Raw genomic sequence first — 19,510 nt, 5'->3', positions numbered from 1 at the left:
TATTTTAACAACCTAAGAATTTTAAAATCCTGAAAATCTAAATGAATTTCTAGGCTGAAGTTATTTATAATGTAGTTAAGGTGCTGGCTACAAGAGTTTGGTTGCTAAAGGACTGGTATAGCTTGGGATGGAGAGTTATCCCTGGAAAGATCATCAATTAAAGATTCATTTAACTAACATTTTTTTTTTAAATCTACTATGTTGTTTGGCCCTATGCTAGCCACTGAGAACATAGAAGAAGTATGGTCTGGCTCCTGTCCTCATAGGCAATGGGCAAGATAGAAAAGCACAGAAATCATTGCAAGGTCTAGACAGAGTAGAGGTGGAAATTTTCTTCATTCCAACCCAGAAAACCCCTTCAACAATGACTTTATCATTACCAAGAGCCCTGAACTTGCTTGGAATTGTGACAAGGAATCAGGTTGCCATGCCTTTTGGCTAACAGGGGGTCGAGTGGACAAAGCTCTGGCTTAGAAACCAAGACTTCTAAGGCTTAGACTTAGTTTCTTCATCCCCAGATTTAACACTGGATTGGAAACAACGTTCTGCTCTCCAGATCTCAGTTCCCAGCTGTTGAGGAAGGAAATGTGAACAAATCTCCTTTCTGACAGGTTTAATATGAAAACATTTAATGATAAAGTGCTTCAAGCTCCATAGGAAAAAATGCCAAGGCTATACAAATTCATTGCCACTTTGCCACATCACCAAGTTCAGTCTTAGCAATGTATGCCTTGGAGGAGAAATATAAGAGTTATAAATTAAACTGAAAGATTACTCATTTGGAGTTGCAAGATGTACTGGATTCAGCTTCTGTGCTACCACAAATCTGCAAGCTTGTCTTCACATCCGGTTTGGGCAGCCCTAGTAAAGGCTCTGCACTCCTGCAGTCATGGGGCCAAGTGGCTTTTGGGACTGTGGCCACTCCCGGTTCTTCATGTTGCTCAAACATCACCTGACAGTCCTTCACTTCATCTCTGAGCCAAATTTCTGGCCCCTGCTGCCCAGGGCTTCCCTGTGTTTTTGCAGGACCCACTTGGTACCCAAGCATATATATAACCTGGAAGTGCAGAGGAGCTAATGCCCCATGACGGCAGACATGAAAAGTCCCAACCGAGCAATCAGAGATGGGAGCTGAGGATAAAGTCTGCCATTCTCCCTCTGGATGCACTGGTGGGGGAATCCAGTAGCTTCCTCTCCTGCAAAACATACCACCTGCTCCTAAGCACACTCCCTACATACACTCAGCCTCGTTTCTCACCTCATTTCCTCTGTCCTCCCTCCAGCCTTCCCGGGATTGCACTTGCAATAAAGGATGAATCTGAGATTTTTTTGCCCCAGGCACTGTATTTTCAGGAAACATGGGTAGAGACAAAGAATATTATAACTGAAGTTGACCTCAGAGATATTCTATTTGAAGGTTTTTGTTTTATAGAAAAGAAAACCACAAGCGATGGGGCTGAAATAAAGTGAATTACTCAAACCACAGTCTCCAGGCTGCCAGTTCATGATACTTTAAGGAACATCACACACACACACACACACACATGTAAATACATATATATACACACATCAATGTACATATACACACGTATACGTTGCGTGTATACATACGTGTATTTAAAATGTTGTTTATTTGCCTTTTCTGCCCCCCTCAGAAATAGCAGACAAGATCTACAATCTCTTCAATGGCTATACCAGTGGGAAGGAGCAACAGACGGCCTATAATACCCTCCTGGATCTGGGTTCCCCCACCCTGCATCGAGTCCTCTACCATTATAACCAGCACTATGAGAGTTTTGGAGAGTTCACTTGGCGGTGTGAGGATGAATTAGGTCCCAGGTAACCAAGAAACTCCATTGCTTCTTATAAAGACCTCAGTTCTTTGAAATCCTGTACCTCCTCCACTATAATGCTGCACCATGAATTCACAAAGATTTCCCGGTGAGCTTAGGTGCTTCAAGAAGTAAGTCCTGTGCTTTTACACAGCTCAGCTCATATAGATTAGTTTTGGATAAGCTGTATTTAAGTAGGGAAGTCATGAATACATTTCCTGAACTCTGAAAAAATCTTTGCCCTTGACCTGTTTTACCCACCTCTTTATCATGCTGACACAGCATTCTAAACTCTAAAAAGGTAGGAGCTGGAAGCCTAGTCTCTTGTGAGAGAAAATTAGGAATTTTATTGAAGAGATTATCCAAAAATATTTATTGCGAATGAGTTTTGCATATACAATATGCACTATACAGACATATTTTCAGCTGAAGTGCACATCCATGTGAAAGACAACATGGTGGTGGCCAAGACCCACCTTGACATCTACCTTGGCCAAAGTTAGGACAGTATAGTGTTTGCTAGTGTCCCCTGGCCCTGAGGCTACAGCTTTTCAATACTCAGTGCCTACTGCTTTTTGGTTCTACAACACAGCATTCTTGGAAGGAGAGGCACGAAGAATGTGTACAGACACCATCTTCATTTTGCTCCATGGCTATATACCTCCTGCTCCGACAAGAACAGATTTCGGGGGAAATATTGGAATTTTCAGATAGACTCAGCGAAAGAAACTTTTCACATGGAATGTTGGTGCCTATATATTCTTGAATTATTTAGAAATTCATAAAGAAAAAAAGGGGGGAATACAAGCACTATTTTTAGAAAGAAGGAAAGAAAATGAAGAGTCAACAAAATGGAATTCTCTGGCACTTAAAGAATTCTTACCCTCCTGCCAACAGGCTGCATGAAAGTATCACCCCAAAGCTGTCCCATCCATCTGAACTCTGATCAAACTGGTGGGAGACCCAGGATCAGTGTGGCTCTGATGACCTCTCCAAGAAGACCATTGTTCAGGACATTCCCTCTTATTCTCTTACTGTTGAAAAAAAGACGAAGTTTAGGATTATCTCCCAAAATACAGTGATTTCAAGTATAAGTTAAGGAAGAATCTTTCTGCATTCTATAAATTATTTCCTGCAGTTTATAAAGGTTGGTAGTCCTCGGGCAAACAGATGCCACAGCTATGGATGAAGACATAGCAGGAAATATATAAGGGACTTAGCATTTGTTTTGTCTCAGTTTCAGGGAAAAGCAAACCCCATCTTAGAAAGTAGGTACCTATTAAGATATGTCCTCTGTGCCCTATATTGTATTACTCCTGTCCTCATTATTACTTAATGCCTAATATTATCCCCTCTCTCTGCCCCCCCCCCCGCCACCCCAGCTCCCTTCCCGCCTCCCTCTCCTCCCTCCCTGTTCCCTGCTGCCCCTCTTCCCTTGCCTCCCTCCTTCTGACATTTATTGAGTATATATATACAGTTCTTGGTTAGGGAACATAAATGTCACAATTTGAATAGCACTAACATTGCATATATCATCTTGATTTCCAAGGGCATTAGGATCGCTTTTAAAATTTCTCTCTTGTAACTCAAGAGTCAGAAGGAAAATTGGTTAATAAAGAAAGTGAGCAGGGGAAGAAGTGTGGATCCCCCTGTAAAGTAAGGCATGCTGCTGACTTGACATTCTCTTCCCAGAGTCTCCTCCCTGGAGGCCCTTTCATGCGTGATGCTGGTTTTTCAAGGCTATATATTAGAAGACAGTGTGTAATTTCATTAGCTTGTGGAAGTCAAGTTTTACTTTCCAGTGTCATGGATCTCAGGGAGAACCACAGGAAAGGGTCAAGAAGCATCAACCCACTTTGGAGCTGGTTCTGAGAGTGAGCAGAAGAGACTCTGTGGGCTATGGATTCCCCTCAGGCAGGCAGAAACGACCCCCCTCAGTTCAGTTATATCCATCCCCCTAATTTCATGGAGGCCTCCTGATGGACTTGAGGGTTGAAATACTTTGAGAACAACATTGGTTGCGTTGCTGCTAAGAAAGAAGCAATCCACAGGCTGGGGGATGATCAAGGGTAACCCCAAATTAATTATTATTAAAACAGGCAAACAAACAAACAAAAGTGAGCTATGAAAGCAGCCACAAAATGTCCATGGGCTAATGGAATCCTTTCTTTTCCGGTGTCCTTATTTGAGGATGATGCACATGCTGCCCTCATCCGCCCTTCACTCCCTCTCCCTTCACCTTCCAAGAATTTGTCAACACTCATGACATGCAGTGGGATAAATTAGGAGGAAGGGCCACCAAAGTCCCTGTTGCTGACGACTTTTGGAAGCCTGCATGGCCAAACCGCAGAGGCCAACAGGCAGAGGAGGGGCCATCTGCATGAGATACTGGGGGTGGGGGGCGGGAGAAGGGGGAGTGTTTGACTTCCTGTGACATACCATTGGACTGGGAGAAAATGCGACTGCCCTCCCCTGACCTCATCCTCTTTCAGCCCGTGGACGCTGCTGCTGAAGTTCCACACCTTTCCTCCAGCATCATCCCTGCGCCTCTCAGCACGTCCTCCCAGGAATGCAGTGAGGTCACCCCTCCGGGTGGTCACGGCCAGACAGAAGAGGAGGAATGAAACGAATGTGCTTATTGTTCTTTAAAAGGTCATTCTCAACCGAGTGCAGCAATTTCCATTTTCTGGAAAGAAATGTTGATTGAATTAGGAAAGAGTTGGTTCTTCACATGAGAAGCTATCCTCACAGCTGATAAATGGCACAAGGATGCTGTTCACTGAGCTTCTCAGAATGGCATTTTACAACCTCCCGGGGGCTCCTTCAAAGAAGAGACACTCTGTGGGTCTCGGGGCGCTTATGGGTTTGAAGAACAACTGGAACACAGCCGAGTAGGGGTACACTGCTCCACCAACTCCTCCTAAGGGCCCAGCACCAGAGCCCACCAGGCTGACAGTAGCTGGCTGACAGTGTCCCTGCCTCTGACACCGGAAGTGGGCACGGGTGACAAGGCTGTGCACCCGGCAGGACGATTGCAGTGACAGCCCCGGGGCCATCGAACTCTCGTGCGGGCCCCAGTGTGTGCAAACTTGGAGCGACCTCGCTCTCCACTGCTCCTTTTTCTCCCCCGAGGCCCGCGATGGCCCTCCTCTCCCCCTCCTCTTGATCGGGTCTCAGCAGCCTTGGCCTCCTGGCTTTCCAGAGGCGAAGGCCGAGTGGAGCCAGAGCTCACCTGGAGGCCAGTGAGGTCACGTGTGCCTCCAAGAGTCTGCACGTCCCGCCAGGAGCGGCCCTGCATCAGTGTGCAGGGAGGGCATGCTGTCCTCACCCTTTTCACCGACACTCCATCCACACAGGCAGAATTAGTTACATTTGATACCCTCCAAAGTTCAATATATCAGCTGTTTCTGCTTAGTTGTTCTAAAATAGCTTTGAGAAGGGAAATATTCACTCAAACACGTTATTTGTCATTTAATGATGGTAAATTGCTGGCTGTAAAGAAAATGGATTTGATTTGTCTTTCAAAACTGCCAACTCTTTGATTTTAAAAGGGCATCCATTCCCACTAAAATATGAGTTCTTTTCTTTATTTTTCCTTATGGCATTTTGTTTCTTTCCTTCATTTCCATGCCTGTCCCACTTTGCACAGCCAGCCTATTCTTCTATCCATCCATCTTCCCATCCATCCATCCATCCATCCGTCCATCCAACCATCCATTTGCTTGACAGATATTTATGGAAGACCCTCTGTTCTGAGTGCCCATGATAGAACAGGAAGCAGGACACACCAGACTGCACCCTCAGGGAATTTAGAGTCTCACTCTAACAGTGCCTGTTTGCCCGCCTTCTCTTCTTGCTAATGTCAATGTCCTCCATGCTCAATCCATAGGAAAGCTGGCCTCATCCTTTCCCAGTTGGGGGATCTCAGCAGTTGGTGCAATGGCCTCCTCCAGGAACCCAAGATAAGCTTGCGACGTGGCTCCCTTAAGTACCTGGGCTGCCGCTACAGCGAGATCAAGCCCTATGGACTGGACTGGTCAGAGCTCAGCCGAGACCTCAGGAAGACATGCGAGGAGCAGACCCTGAGCGTCCCTTACAACGACTATGGGGACAGCAAAGATATCTAGCGCCATGATGCCAGACGGTGGCTGCCAAAAGGAAGCAGGAAGAGAGGAGAGGAACATCTGGGTTGGTCTGTGGATTTTTAATATTTTTTAATGGAACATTAAAACCTCTAAACCAGGGAGAGACAATATCTAAACCAGGGAGAAATTGACCCTTGCTCCCTGTAGAACTTCTTTGGTATGACATTCTCCATCTGCATGATCAGTAGACCTGCCAACCAGCAGCCTCATGCAGTGCCATTTCTCTTTAGGGGATTATTTGGGGGCTTGTTTGACAGTTGATTTGTTTCATTTTTTTTCTCCCCAAGAGGTTCATCACAATGCTCAAGAGTTCTCTCATGCTTCCCATGAAAGGTCTATCAGGTTGAGGCATCCTGGGCTCAACTGAGTCCCTTACAACTGGGGACAGAAATGAGGTCAGAAAGCCACCAGACTGGCCTCAGGCCCCAGCCTCAAGCATTCCTCAGGAAGCATCTCACTCTGGGAGCCTAAGCTCTGCTCACAGAGAAAGATGACCACGGGAAGATTGGGAGGGTGACCTCTGTTAGGCCTCATGGCTCCCCCGAGGCCTTCCTGTTGCTCGATTCACACCTCACAGATGAACCGAGCCTCCGATATGGGTCCCAGTTGGCCTTTGGGATTTTTAGGTCCTCACCCATTTTAAGACAGGATTGGGATGAAATCTCCCTCTGGCAGATCTCTGCCTCTCCTCTAAACAGTATGATATCTTTAGGAGGCAACAAAACTCTACCTGTCAAATGCGCCTTCAAAACAGTCTACTGGGAAACTAGGGAGTTAGCAGTCACATTCTAGAAAAGAAGTAGAGTTGATTGTTCTAATAACTCCCGTGCCTCAAGATGATGTTCTCCAGACCACCAATGTACATGGCATTCCTGGATTCTCTTTAGTGCCCGCATCACTCACCCTGGACAGTGAAGGCTGGGCCGATGCCTCCTCCGGTCCAGGAGGAGCTGATATGAGACCTCCATGTCAGTGTTTCAGTGAACTAAAGCTATTACTGATCACAAAACACTAGTGTCCATTTCTCCCTTGCTAAATTTGCTTAATTATGTTGCTAGTTTTGCACATCCTTTCTCTGGGTGGCCATCCACAGGAGAATGCCACTGTTTTCACCTCCCGTCTAGCTGCCAGAAGTAGCAGAGGTTCTGTGTGGGCAAGCCCCCTGACCACAAGTAGGGTCTGGGCCCTTGCTTCCACCCACCATCCCAGTGTCATTGCCATGGCTGTAAGTGGCGGCCCAGCTGATAGGAAGCCCAGCCTTTCCACAAGAGCTCTGAGGGCCATGTGGCCCAGCAACGGCCTTAGCTGTCCTCACACACCTCAGAGGACTGAACACACACTCTCAGCCACCCTGCCTTTGACCAGGGCTCCTCGTTTGGCAGCACGAGAGAAAGGTCAGGAAAGAGAGGCAGGATCTATATTGAACTATATTGATTATGTTCTAAACAGTCATGACAGATCACATGTACCACACGCTACTCTGAGCACTTCACAGGTCACTCATGACAGTCCTCACGACAGCACCCCCGCACCCCCAGCACCAAGGAAGTGCTATTCTTGGCTCCATTTCAGTGATGGGGAACCTGAGGCAAGGAGCGGTCACACAGCTTGCCCAAATGCCTCCTCTACCCCCATCGGGCCTCAATACGAATTCAGGCTGTCGGACTCTGGAGTTATCTGCCTCTAGCCTATGTCAGTGTGCCTGTAGCATGCTGCTGTCCCATCTCTGAGCTCCACAGGGACCTGGCTAGGCAGCTGTCCCTGCGCCAGGCCCGCCTGGGACAGAGGTGCCCACAGTATATCCCTACCCCCGCAGCTAGAGCACCCTTTGGGACTGCCAGGTCTGATGGGTGAGCAGCCCCCCCAGGGGCCAGGGAGCAGAGCCTGGGGAAGACTGCAAGTCCAGGTCGCCTGGTTCCCTTCCCTGCTCCTTTCCATAGACAGCCGGGAAGATTCATCTGGCATTCTGGAATGGACCTGCCTCCGAAATGCCTCCACTTCCAGAGCGAAAGCCCACAGAGACCTCGGCCTTCCCACCGCGGTGAGTGCAGGGCCTTGGGTAAAAGGCCTAAAGGGACATCCCTGACCGGCAGCGGAGAGGCCCCGCAACAGGCAGCAGGAGCCCAGGCAGCGGGCCAGGCCGAGGGAAGCACGGTCTATGCTGCTGCTGTCTTGGCCCCGCCGCCCCCGTTTTCAGATCTGCCCAGAACACCTGCTCCACCGTGCACAGTGGGAGGCTGCGCTGCCTTCCTGCCCCCTCCTGCAGAGCGAGAACAGAGAGTGGCGTCAGGGTCACCCTTCTTCATCCCCTCCTTCCCTTTTATTAACATAAAGGAGGCTCATTCTCTCCCAGTCTCCTCTCTGTCCCCCAAGCCCCTCCAGCTTTTCATCCATTTTATCTTTTTCTTCTCCGGGCCCACCCTTCCTCCTTCATCCCTTCCTTCTCCATGACTCTCTTCCTCCCTCCCTGTCCCCTGTGTCCCCTCATGGCACATGTGCTTGCATGCACACCTCCACACATGCACACACAGTACACACACACAATGAATACTTTGCACACACATTATACACATACATACATATACACAACACACACATTATACACATACATACATATACACACTATACACACGTTGTACACACACAACATACACATACACATACATTGCACACACATATCCACATTCACTATACACACAGCACACCTACACTGTACACCTACATCACACACACATTATATACACACTACACGCTATACACACATGCATTATACACACACTACATACGCATACACTATAACACGGTACATACATACATTACACGTACATGCACTATCCACATATAACACACATATAACACCCAGCCTCTATGGCTGGGTCCCGTGGACTTTCAGGTTAAAAGTAAGGCCAATGTGAGTGAGGCAAGAGTCAGTGTTTTAAGTTCCTCTGAGGATTTAACTGCAGGATTTGGCCCTGGGAAGACACCATCGGTCACATCCTAATGACAGTTTCCAGAGCTTGCCTGGAGGGACCTATCCTGACTAAAAAAGGTAACAGTACTAGACCAGTATTAAACCTCAAACTTCTAAAAAAAAATAAATAAATAAAAATAAAAAAAATAAACCTCAAACTTCCAAGCTGCCAAACAGGTCTTAGGGAGTCACTTATACCCACCACACGCACCCAGCTCTGGGCTCCCCACAAGACCACGGTGTTTCCTCTTGAACATATGTGACCTCCCCGGAATAGCATTAGACCTTTAACTGAGTATGTGACTATTTTCCACAGTTTGGACCATTTGTTATTTTTAGTTAAGCACACTTCTTGATACTCAAATGTTCTATTAAAAAAAAAACTGAGCGTGAAGAAACCCCACTTTCTGACTATAGAAGGAAGAACAGATATAATGTGACCAACTTCAGGTGTAACAGTATTGTTTCAAAGAGAATTATTCTACGAGTATAAAAACAAAAACATGGAATAATCAACTAAATAATAAACAAAGCTGTTAGTAAGTGTCAGGTGTGTGGATGTTACTGTGTGTCTTCTGAGAATTTGAATGATCTGGTTGGACCCATGGGATGGGGACAGTACCAGTCTTAAATGGTCAGGTGCCAGATAGGCTTACAGCCTGTCATCCTAACTAAAAAAAAGAAAACAAAAAAAGCAAATTCTAAACATGTTGTTAGTAGTAATGGTTCTCATCCTATCACCATCCAGACAATTAGCGATGAAATGTATTGAGTGCGTATCTGCTGTATTTCCCACACAATGTGCAGTGCCAAGGGTATGCTGGTGAGTCAGACAAGCTCATTCTTCATCACAGAACCTGGCATTTTACAGGGAAAGGGAGACATCGAGCCCATCATTACCAGGGTGAAGAGAACCAAGGCAGAGAAGCACAGGACAATGGGAGTCACTAAAATTGATCTTTGGGCGTCTCAGGCAAATGTCGCAGAAGGCCCTCCCTGACACCTTCCTGTCTTGTACTCTGTAGAGGCATTTGGGTTAGGCTGGCTCTTGTGAAATGCTTCGTGCTGGGCAGCCCAAGCGTTCAACCACTTTTGTCCTCTCTACCATGTGACTTGAAATAGAGGTTCTCTCTGCTGCCACCAAAACATGTGAGTCCCTTTATCCTCAAAACCCAGAGATGAAGTACCTGCACGCTCAGTGGGCCTTCTTGCAAAGTAATGATGAGAGTACTTTTCCCCACGCAAGCAGGGACTACTCAAAGGTGAGCACTGTGACGGTCTTAAAATGTGACCACAAATTCTTTGAAACCCTTTCCCTCTAGAAGTGTGTTCTACTGTCTCTCCCCTTGAATCTGGGCAGGGCAGTGACTATTTTAAACCAATAAATGGTGATGGAAGTGACACTATGTGACTTCCCAGTCTGAGTCCAGAAGGCCTTGGGGCTTCTGCCTCCTTCCCTGGAACTCTTGCTCTCAGATCTCTGAGCCATCACAGAAGACATCAGAGGCCACCATGCTGGAGAGGTCACATGTCAGCCCTGTGGTCCACAGTTCCAGCTGAGGCAGCCTTCTAGACATTCCTACTGAGGCACCAGACACGTGACTGAAGCTGTTGGACCCTCAAGAGTAGTCTCTCTGCCAGCTGCATACCACCCAGCAACTTCTATCAATGTCACATGGAAGAGAAGAATCACCCTGCCAAGGCTTGACTGAATTCCTGACCCCGGAATTATGCAACATAATAAAACAGTTATTGTTTTAAGCCGCTAAGGGGGTCTGCTAAATAAAGGGGATCTGATCAGGGCCAAAAAAGTCTACTCCGTCCAGCCAGTGATGGAACATCAAGGTTGCCCTGCCCTAGGCCTGAACTCACCATGAAGAGGAGAGGAAAATGCATGCAGGGTGGGCTGCACATGCATAACATGCCTCTCGGCAGTAAAGTGAGTCTCTGCTCCAACAGAGGGGAGCAAAAAGAAGGGTGGCCTCTTCATCCCAATACATCTGAGCAGGCGAACCTCAGGAACTTCCCCGAAAACCCCAGTCAAGTTGCAGGGGAGGGACCAGGGGCGGGGGGGGGGGGGGGGCGTGCAGGGAAAGGACGATTGTTCCAGGGCCAGCACGAGAAAGAGAAGGGAGAAGACAATTTGGAATAAAACAGAAACCTTGGAAGGGAAGGGTTTCTTCCAATGACTTTGTTTTTCTGTCCCTTTGCATTTGGAACTTCCTGGATGTGATGTGCACACCCCACACTTGATGTGTGCCAGGCATTTGTGCTAAACGCTTAACTGCATAATACTCTTCAGTCTTCGCTGCAATCTGGTGAAATTAATACACTTAAGTAGAAGGAAGCAGAGTCCCAGAGACTTGATATGACCTGCCCAAGGCCACAGCTAAGTGGAAAGACGGGCATTTCCACTGAAGACTGTCTGACTCTAACCATGGCCCCACACTGCCACTGCTCCCCATGAGTTTGTTTCTCACTGAGTTTCCTAGAAACGGAAAAACTCCTCCCATTGAGACTTTTGCAGATCACCTGCCTGTCACCCTATCTCGGGCAACAGGAGAGAACGTGGCTGGATGCCGGACCGGTACAAACTTTTACCACTACCATTAAGAAAACAACTCTGAGTGTTTTCTTGTTTTCACAAGCCAAGCACATTGTTCCTTTTTGTTTGTTCTTGGCTTGGTTTTATGTCTGTCACGAGTGTAATGCAGAGCTCAAAAATGGTGACTCTTGCTCCTATGTTTAGTGTAGCCCTTTATTGGGCTTTAGTGGGACCTTGGCCTCCTGTCCTCCTCGGTGCTCTGCACACATCCAATACTTGAGGGAGCACTTGGGGAAATAGCCTCCAGCCCTTCAGGGCAGTGTGGATTGACTTGATTCAGACGCAGCCTCCAACCCTGCTCCCATCATCATTTCAGCTGGAGCAGTGAATGAGCAGTTTAGTGTGAGAGGGAACCTCAGCATTCTCTAGCATAGCGGACAGTTTCTCTATAGATACATGGGGGACTCTAGAACTCGGCTCATGTTTGCACTTTTCCAAAGTGAGGGGGGAAGATCCTCCTTGTTCTGGGGCTTTGCAGCGTAAGCTATAATTGGATTGATTCCCAGAAGAAATGGACGGATCTTGACATTACATTTCTTCACCAAAACTGCCCTTTGTTGGAGTTTATGAATAGGCCTGTTCACCCAGGGCTATGAGTCAATGTAAATCCCTTACTACCTTTCCCAGTAGGAGAACCTCAGCCATGTTCTGTGCTCAATAATTAGGAGCAACTTCTTTTGTTTAGAAGGATTCAGATGCCAAGTGACCCTGAGGCTATTGCTGCCTGATGGATCTGACGGTGCTCTGAGACCTACCGACATAGAGATGAAGTCACCTCACACAATGCCCTGGTGATGTCGCAGGACCTAAGTGCCCAAGAGTAAGACGGATTGGACATACTTAATTGCATTTGTCCTGGTGACTATTGAGTATAACATGGAAATACCTACACTCCTCGAAAGCCAACTGCCTGTTTGTCCTCAGATCCATCTCTCAAACTTCTGCGGCTCTGCTCAGTGTCATATGGAGTTGACTCTTATAAACTACATTTCCCAGACTTCCTTGTCAGTAGGCTTCCAATCCAATGGGATAATGGAGGCACTTAGGGAAGAAGACAAACCAAGATGCTTCCCCTCTCTGACTTGGATAGTGTCTCTAGTGTCTCCTTCATGATCCCAGATACCTGTCTGGGCTCAGACTTCCTCCAGCAAACTCCTGCTATGCTTTCAGCTCCCGTCAGGTGGCTCTGACTCCTGAACTTCAGCAACACTATCTCCTTAAAGTAGGAGCTGCTTCCTGCTGCTGCTCATCTTGGGTTGCCCCACGATTCTCTATATGCCTTTTCTCTTATTCCAAAGCCTTTCTAATTTGAATTTCCTCTACTGAGTTACCTAAAATGTGTGTTGCTTTCCTGACTGGGTCTTAACTAATACATACTTCAAACTAAAAATTGCATATCCTTTGGTACAGGAATTTTGTAACTTTTTAGAATTTGAATGATGATCTGGAAGATGAAATGTTGATGCTGAAAGTGAAGATATTTCTCTGAACTCTAAAATTGATTACAGGGTCAGAAAATAGGTTTCTACTTGACCAAAGGTTTCTACTTTGGTCAAGTGGTAGTGGCTGCCTGTGATTTGAAAAGGATTCTGACGATGGATCTGTATCTGGCCAAAAAGAGTGGTGACATGGGTATGGAAATGGAGAATAGCAAGATGCACGCCATGCATCTGTTCTCCCTGATTGGTAGGAACAGAATAGGCACAGTTCTGAAATCAGAACCATCTAGGAAAATCTATTATGTATACATCATATATGTATATATGACATAACACATATGTGTATATATGAAAATTATGATATATCTGAAAGTGAATTTGTTCATTGTGCATTGATAATGGAAATAGAGTGAGAATAGAAAACACATTTCTGAGACTTTCTGGCCCCATTACTTTCTGGCTAGGCTTTCTGGCCCCTAGCATTTCATTTACCTTTTCTGAATTGTCATTTTCATTTCTAAATCTGTATGTTAAGATAGTCTTAATGGTATTAATTTTGTATCTCAAGTGGTGTAAAACAAAGGATTCCAAAGTCTTCATCATTTCAAAGTTTCTGCCGCTTGAGCAGTGTATCAGTTAAGATCCAGTTAAGATATCAACAGAGAGAATTTAATATAGGGTTTTTAAAAATAGATATTGGAGTATCAGAAAAGCAAAAATACTTGAAACTCCAAGATAACACAAAGGTATTAATAATAACTATAGGAAGTGGCCTTTCCTCTTGGGCTAGAAGAACAAAGGAGTGAAGTTGATTTAATAGAAATTGGATGCCCTCAAGGAGGAGACGCTATTTGCCCAGTGCTGGAACTTGCATGTGGGATCATAATGAGGCTGGTTCCTTAAGCACGCAAAGATAATGGAAAGTGGAACCAGGGGCTGTTGCCACACAAAGGTGGCATAGACACAAACAGGAAGCAGACGGGAAGGAACCAGTCCCTTCTCCCTCCGCCTTCCTTCCAGTCTCCTTTACTGTCCCCTGGACAAAACCTAACATGGAGTTGAGGGACAGAAAGGAAGCCTTCCAACATCGGCATGACAAAGCTGAATACAAAGGGTGGGTTGAGCTGAGATGGGATAGCTTAATAGCTGCACAAGCAGCCTGAGGCTTGATCGAGATGATGCTTTTGAAAGCCCTTAGCACAACACCTGGAGCTCACCCAGTAAGCAACACCAGTGACGCTCCCGGGCCCTCTTCAGTGCTCTTTAGATGCTGAAATGGAGCCACATTTGCTCCCGATATTATCCTTTCCCAGTAGCTTTCTCTTGATGACATCGGCAAAATAGAGTAGCAAGAAAACATGTTTCATGTTCATATTATGCTTTCTTTTTTAGGTGACAAAGATCCTTCCATATATTTGAAATGGAACTTCCTCTAAGAGGTTTTATCATTTTAAGTGAGATTTCCTTGGTTGCCAAAGGTGCTGTTGTTTTTAACAGCAGGTACCATGTATTTGTTGCTTATTATGTGCCAGGCACCTTGATACGGCTTCTCTTATCTCACACCCCCCTCCCAACAAGCAGCCCCAAGCACAGATACTGCCACGGTCTACACATTGAACTCCGAGGTCTTGAGTGAGTTGCCCAAGACCACACAGCAGGTGAGTACGGGAGCCCCACTGTGTGTTTCCTCCCACTCTCCAGTGCTGCCAGGCGGCCCACTTGAAGTCACCTTCCCTTAGCCCTGGAATATCCTAGGTCACCATGGTGAGTGAACTGAATTAACAGCAAAACTGGACTGTTTTTCTGTCTGTCTGTTGTTTTGTTTTGCCAATGTGGGGGGAGCGGTGCTCTTGCATCCACCGAAATTGACAGACAAGACACAGCGATATTTGCATGTCCCTCGTGCTGCTTCACTCTGATCATCGGCACAGGGTCAGTCCCTGTCACCCTGTGACAGTGGTGCCGGGTCTGTGCACTTTCAAGGCTCCTTGTGACATGAGTTTATTGGCATTCATAGAAATGAACTCCTCCCATCTCTGAGCTCACTGGGTTTTGCTCTAACTGGTGTAAGATGTAAGCCTCACCCCCACTCTCTAGCCTGGTGGTGTTCTCAGAAAATTCAGCTGTTCAGATGTCTATACAGTCACAAAACAGAAGCATTCTACTACACCCTGAGTCCCTGGCATGTTATCTGTTGTGTCTACACCATGGTCATCCCTGACTGAAAAGATGGTTCTAATGCACTTTAGGCCTCTGGACCTTCCAAGCAGTCTCACTCGTGGGTATCAGGTAAAGGAAGATGTTTTGATCCTCACCCCGTAGCCTCTATGTCCCTTGGCAACAGGGGAGGGATGTGAGGAGGCCACGGTAGAGGTGTTGGTGATGGAGCCCAGTGAAGAAGGAGGAGCATAAAGGAAGGGCATTGGGCTGCCATGGCAACGCCAGCAAACACTCACTAGAGCGGGTGCGGTCCAGGATTTAACGAAGTGCCACTGGGTTTGAGCAGCAACTGGAATGTCTGAGTGTAGCTGCATTCCTCCCCACAGAGCCTGGGGCCCGGCCACCAGCAAGGACTGCCTGTACCTCTCAGGAATGCTCAGGATGAAGACAGGCATGGAAAAGAGAAGCAGGCCTCCCAGGTGTGGGTTTTCCTACCCCAGCCACAGAATGGGGGCCTTCCAGTAGAAATTTGGAAAACTCCACAAAGAGCCAAAAGAGACTTGATCTACAATGTTTTTTTCCCCCAAAAAATACTCTGAGGCTGACATTCTTCAGGGTATGAGCAGGCACTTTGAAAGTTTTTCCTCCGCAAAAATTCACTTCTGTCTTTTCTTTTGCTGCCTCTCCTTTCCTTCCAAAGTGGTGTTCCCACTGTGGACAGGGACCTGGGGTCTCAAACCTTCACAGTTTGATCAAACAGAAAAGGGATTGTGGGGGCAAGGTGAGCAACGGGAATGTGGGTGATGTTGGGTTGAAGGGGCAAGTCTGGAGAGATGGAGGAGAGACAAGATTGAAAGGATGAGGCGGGTAGGACGTGAAGAGTGGATTTAGAGTTAAGCCTGAGGTCAAGGCAGGGTCTTGTGTCCAAGGCCCAGTGTTGAGATGAGGCTTTCACTAGCCTGGGGATTCTTAGAAAACCTGATAAGAATGTGACAGTGAGTTCAATAGCTGGTCAAGTTGTCTATGAAGAAGAATCCCTGGAGCTCCCATTAAAGCCTGGAAAACAGATATTGCCAGACTCTGACCTTGCTTTCACCTCCGGGTCTTGCTAGACTGAACTCTTCCCTTCTCCAGATTCAATTCTTTTCTGTCCTATTTCTTCTTTTCCTATGTCTTTACCAGCTTAGAGGAAACTCCCATCTAAAGATTGGCACAAATGGAAACTAGAGACAAGTGGTGAGATTTTAAGAGTATCTGAAATGCTAAGAGGGTGATATTGGGCACTTCATTGACAAAGAAAGAAGGAAAGTCATTCATTGTAAATATTTATTATTAGTAATTATTTATTGAACTCTGGGTAAATTGGCTCTTTGTTACATACTTTATATCCATTATAGTAAATCTACAAAAAAATTTCTTTAAGTTGATGATCAGCATTCCATTTTATTTTTTTATTTTTATTTTTTTATTTTTATTTTTTTAAGATTTATTTATTTATTTATTTATTTATTTATTTATTTATTTATGATAGACATAGAGAGAGAGAGAGAGAGAGAGAGAGAGGCAGAGACACAGGCAGAGGGTGAAGCAGGCTCCATGCCGGGAGCCCGGCACGGGACTCGATCCCGATCCCGGGACTCCAGGATCGTGCCCTGGGCCAAAGGCAGGCGCTAAACTGCTGAGCCACCCAGGGATCCCCCAGCATTCCATTTTACAGATGGGAAGATTAAATTTTAAGTCACAAACTTGCTTAAGATCACTCAGCTTCATCTCAGGTCAAGTTTTTATGGTATAGGAAAGGAATTCACATAGAGCACTTTACATGTCAAGCACTTTCAAGAATTAAAGATTATACCCAATCAAATGCACACAACTCCACAAATATAAAGTTATCCCCTACTTTGCAAATGGGCCTTGAAAGACTCAGTCATCTATCCAAGTTCTCCATGAGCTGGGAGCCCACACTGGGTCATGAGGCTGAAGTTCTATACTCTGAATGAACTAGCATGAATAGCTAAGTGCCTAGAATGTCTACTGGAGTTCACTTTGAGAGAGTCAAGGTTTAAAATCTACGGACGCCTTGGTACCTCCAGGAGCTTCATTTATACCAAGAGGGACACTTGCTACTCTCCTCAAGCCATGACTGTTGCCTGGGGCACTCTTTACTTCATGAAGGTAAATTGTCTAACTCTAAAATTATTATGGGTGGATACAGATTGCTCATTAATGAGCATGATGCCCAGGCAGAGCTCTGGGACATGCTTTGGCCTTAGCACTACCCTGTGAAATTGCAGATAAATTACATTGTCTTGCTGACATCGTTTTTTAAAAAATTTTTCCTTCCCTTAATACTTGGAATCAGGTCACATTCTAACTATTTAATCTGGCCTCAAACTGGCATACAGCATAACTTTAAATGAAATTATATTTAAAACCTAGCCAAAGGTTCATAGAACACTTAATTGCATGTGAGTATATGTGTGCGTGTGTGAGAGTGGTGGGGGAAGAGAAAGAAAGAGAGAGAGGAGAAGAAAAGAGGAGAGAGAGAGAAAGGGAGAGAGAGAAACACAGAAACACACCAACACTAATCAACCCATTAGAATAACTTACATCTGGGCCAGAAAGTGCATGGAAATTCAAAAGCCAGCCAATCATTATCCTCAGTACTCTGCTTCTTCTGGTCACTTGTGTACCAGGGACACTTCTGTTTACCTTAAGTAACGATACAACAGCCATATATAATGTAAAATGCTGGTTCCATGGTATGTACTTTATGTTCATTATTGTAAATCTGCATAATTTTTTTTTGCAAAAAATTCTTTAAGTTGGGAACTTATTGAACTCAACAGCAAAGAAACAAACAATCCAATCATGAAGTGGGCAAAAGACATGCACAGAAATCTCACAGAGGAAGACACAGACATGGCCAACAAGCACATGAGAAAATGCTCTGCATCACTTGCCATCAGGGAAATACAAATCAAAACCACAATGAGATACCACCTCACACCAGTGAGAATGGGGAAAATTAACAAGGCAGGAAACCACAAATGTTGGAGAGGATGCGGAGAAAAGGGAACCCTCTTGCACTGTTGGTGGGAATGTGAACTGGTGCAGCCACTCTGGAAAACTGTGTGGAGGTTCCTCAAAGAGTTAAAAATAGACCTGCCCTACGACCCAGGAATTGCACTGCTGGAGATTTGCCCCAAAGATACAGATGCAGTGAAATGCCGGGACACCTGCACCCCGATGTTTATAGCAGCAATGTCCACGGTGGCCAAACTGTGGAAGGAGCCTCAGTGTCCATCGAAAGATGAATGGATAAAGAAGATGCGGTTGTATACAATGGAATATTACTCAGCCATTAGAAACGACAAATACCCACCATTTACTTCGAGGTGGATGGACCTGGAGGGTATTATGCTGAGTGAAATAAGTCAGTCAGAAAAGGACAAACATTATATGGTCTCATTCTTTCGGGGAATATAAAAATTCATGAAAGGGAATAAAGGGAAAGGAGAGAAAATGAGTGAAAATATCAGTGAGGGTGACAAAACATGAGCGACTCCTAACTCTGGGAAATGAACAAGGGGTAGTGGAGGGGAAGTGGGCGGGGGGTTGGGGTGACTGGGTGATGGACACTGAGGGGGGGCACTTGGTGGGATGAGCACTGGGTGTTATGCTATATGTTGGCAAATTGAACTCCAATAAAAAATTTTTTAAAAATTAAGTTGGAAATTATTATTCCATTTTACAGATAGGAAAATTGAATCTCCAGCCATTAAGTAACTTGCTCAAGATCACTCAACTTCATCTCATGTCAGGTTGCCTCTTAGATTCTTTATCTTACTTGATCAGTAGTTACTGCTTCTTCCCAATCCTCGTGGCCTACACATCTAAAACTGAAATGTGCCTGTTAGCTGGGCTAAAGCATTCCTCAACATAAAACTGATTGACAAACCCTGAATTCAACAGTCAAGTTGAAAGTGAGTCTTTTTGATACAATGCCCTCACAATCTAGACTTCTATGCTGCCCTTGTATCAACACCATTTTTTGGACTTATTGCTCAAGAACCAATCAAGCCATAAAGTTCAAGTGTCCACAAGCCACTCCGACTCCAAACACAACATCCTCTTTTCTTTTGATCCTCATGTCCATAAAAATCAGGGTTGAGTTCAATTTAGCAAATTTTGAGGTTTTATTCAGGCAGGACACTGTGCAAAGCAGTACCTGAGACCCAAAGCTGAGTCAAGACAGTGCTTCCAGGGCCACCATGTAGAGATGTGAAGTTGTGTGTGGCTCAGAGTTTCTTGATCCCAGCAGTGAATGTGGCCAGAAATCAAGCCTGGCCCACCTT

The 19,510-nt window shown here is 45.7% G+C and overlaps 1 protein-coding gene across 5 annotated transcripts in view; it reads left to right on the top strand.

Moving 5' to 3' along the window:
• ASTN1 (astrotactin 1) overlaps positions 1–9,495 on the top strand; it is a 299,363-nt gene extending 289,868 nt beyond the window's left edge. For 3 of the 5 annotated variants that reach the window (XM_077901789.1, XM_077901787.1, XM_077901788.1), the window contains exons 22-23: positions 1,656–1,839; positions 5,722–9,495. In XM_077901789.1, the coding sequence (XP_077757915.1) occupies positions 1,656–1,839; positions 5,722–5,959 (422 nt within the window). In that variant the 3' untranslated portion in view covers positions 5,960–9,495. Of the gene's footprint in view, positions 1–1,655; positions 1,840–4,324; positions 5,692–5,721 lie in introns of those variants that run through there. The other 2 variants (XM_077901790.1, XM_077901791.1) reach the window with 2 other exon arrangements.
• Positions 9,496–19,510: the final 10,015 nt, after the last annotated feature.

This window comes from Canis aureus, chromosome 6 (assembly GCF_053574225.1).
Source record: "Canis aureus isolate CA01 chromosome 6, VMU_Caureus_v.1.0, whole genome shotgun sequence".
NCBI lineage: Eukaryota > Metazoa > Chordata > Mammalia > Carnivora > Canidae > Canis > Canis aureus.
The sequence above is the reverse complement of the archived record's forward strand: the minus strand, read 5'-3'. Positions and strand labels throughout refer to the sequence as shown.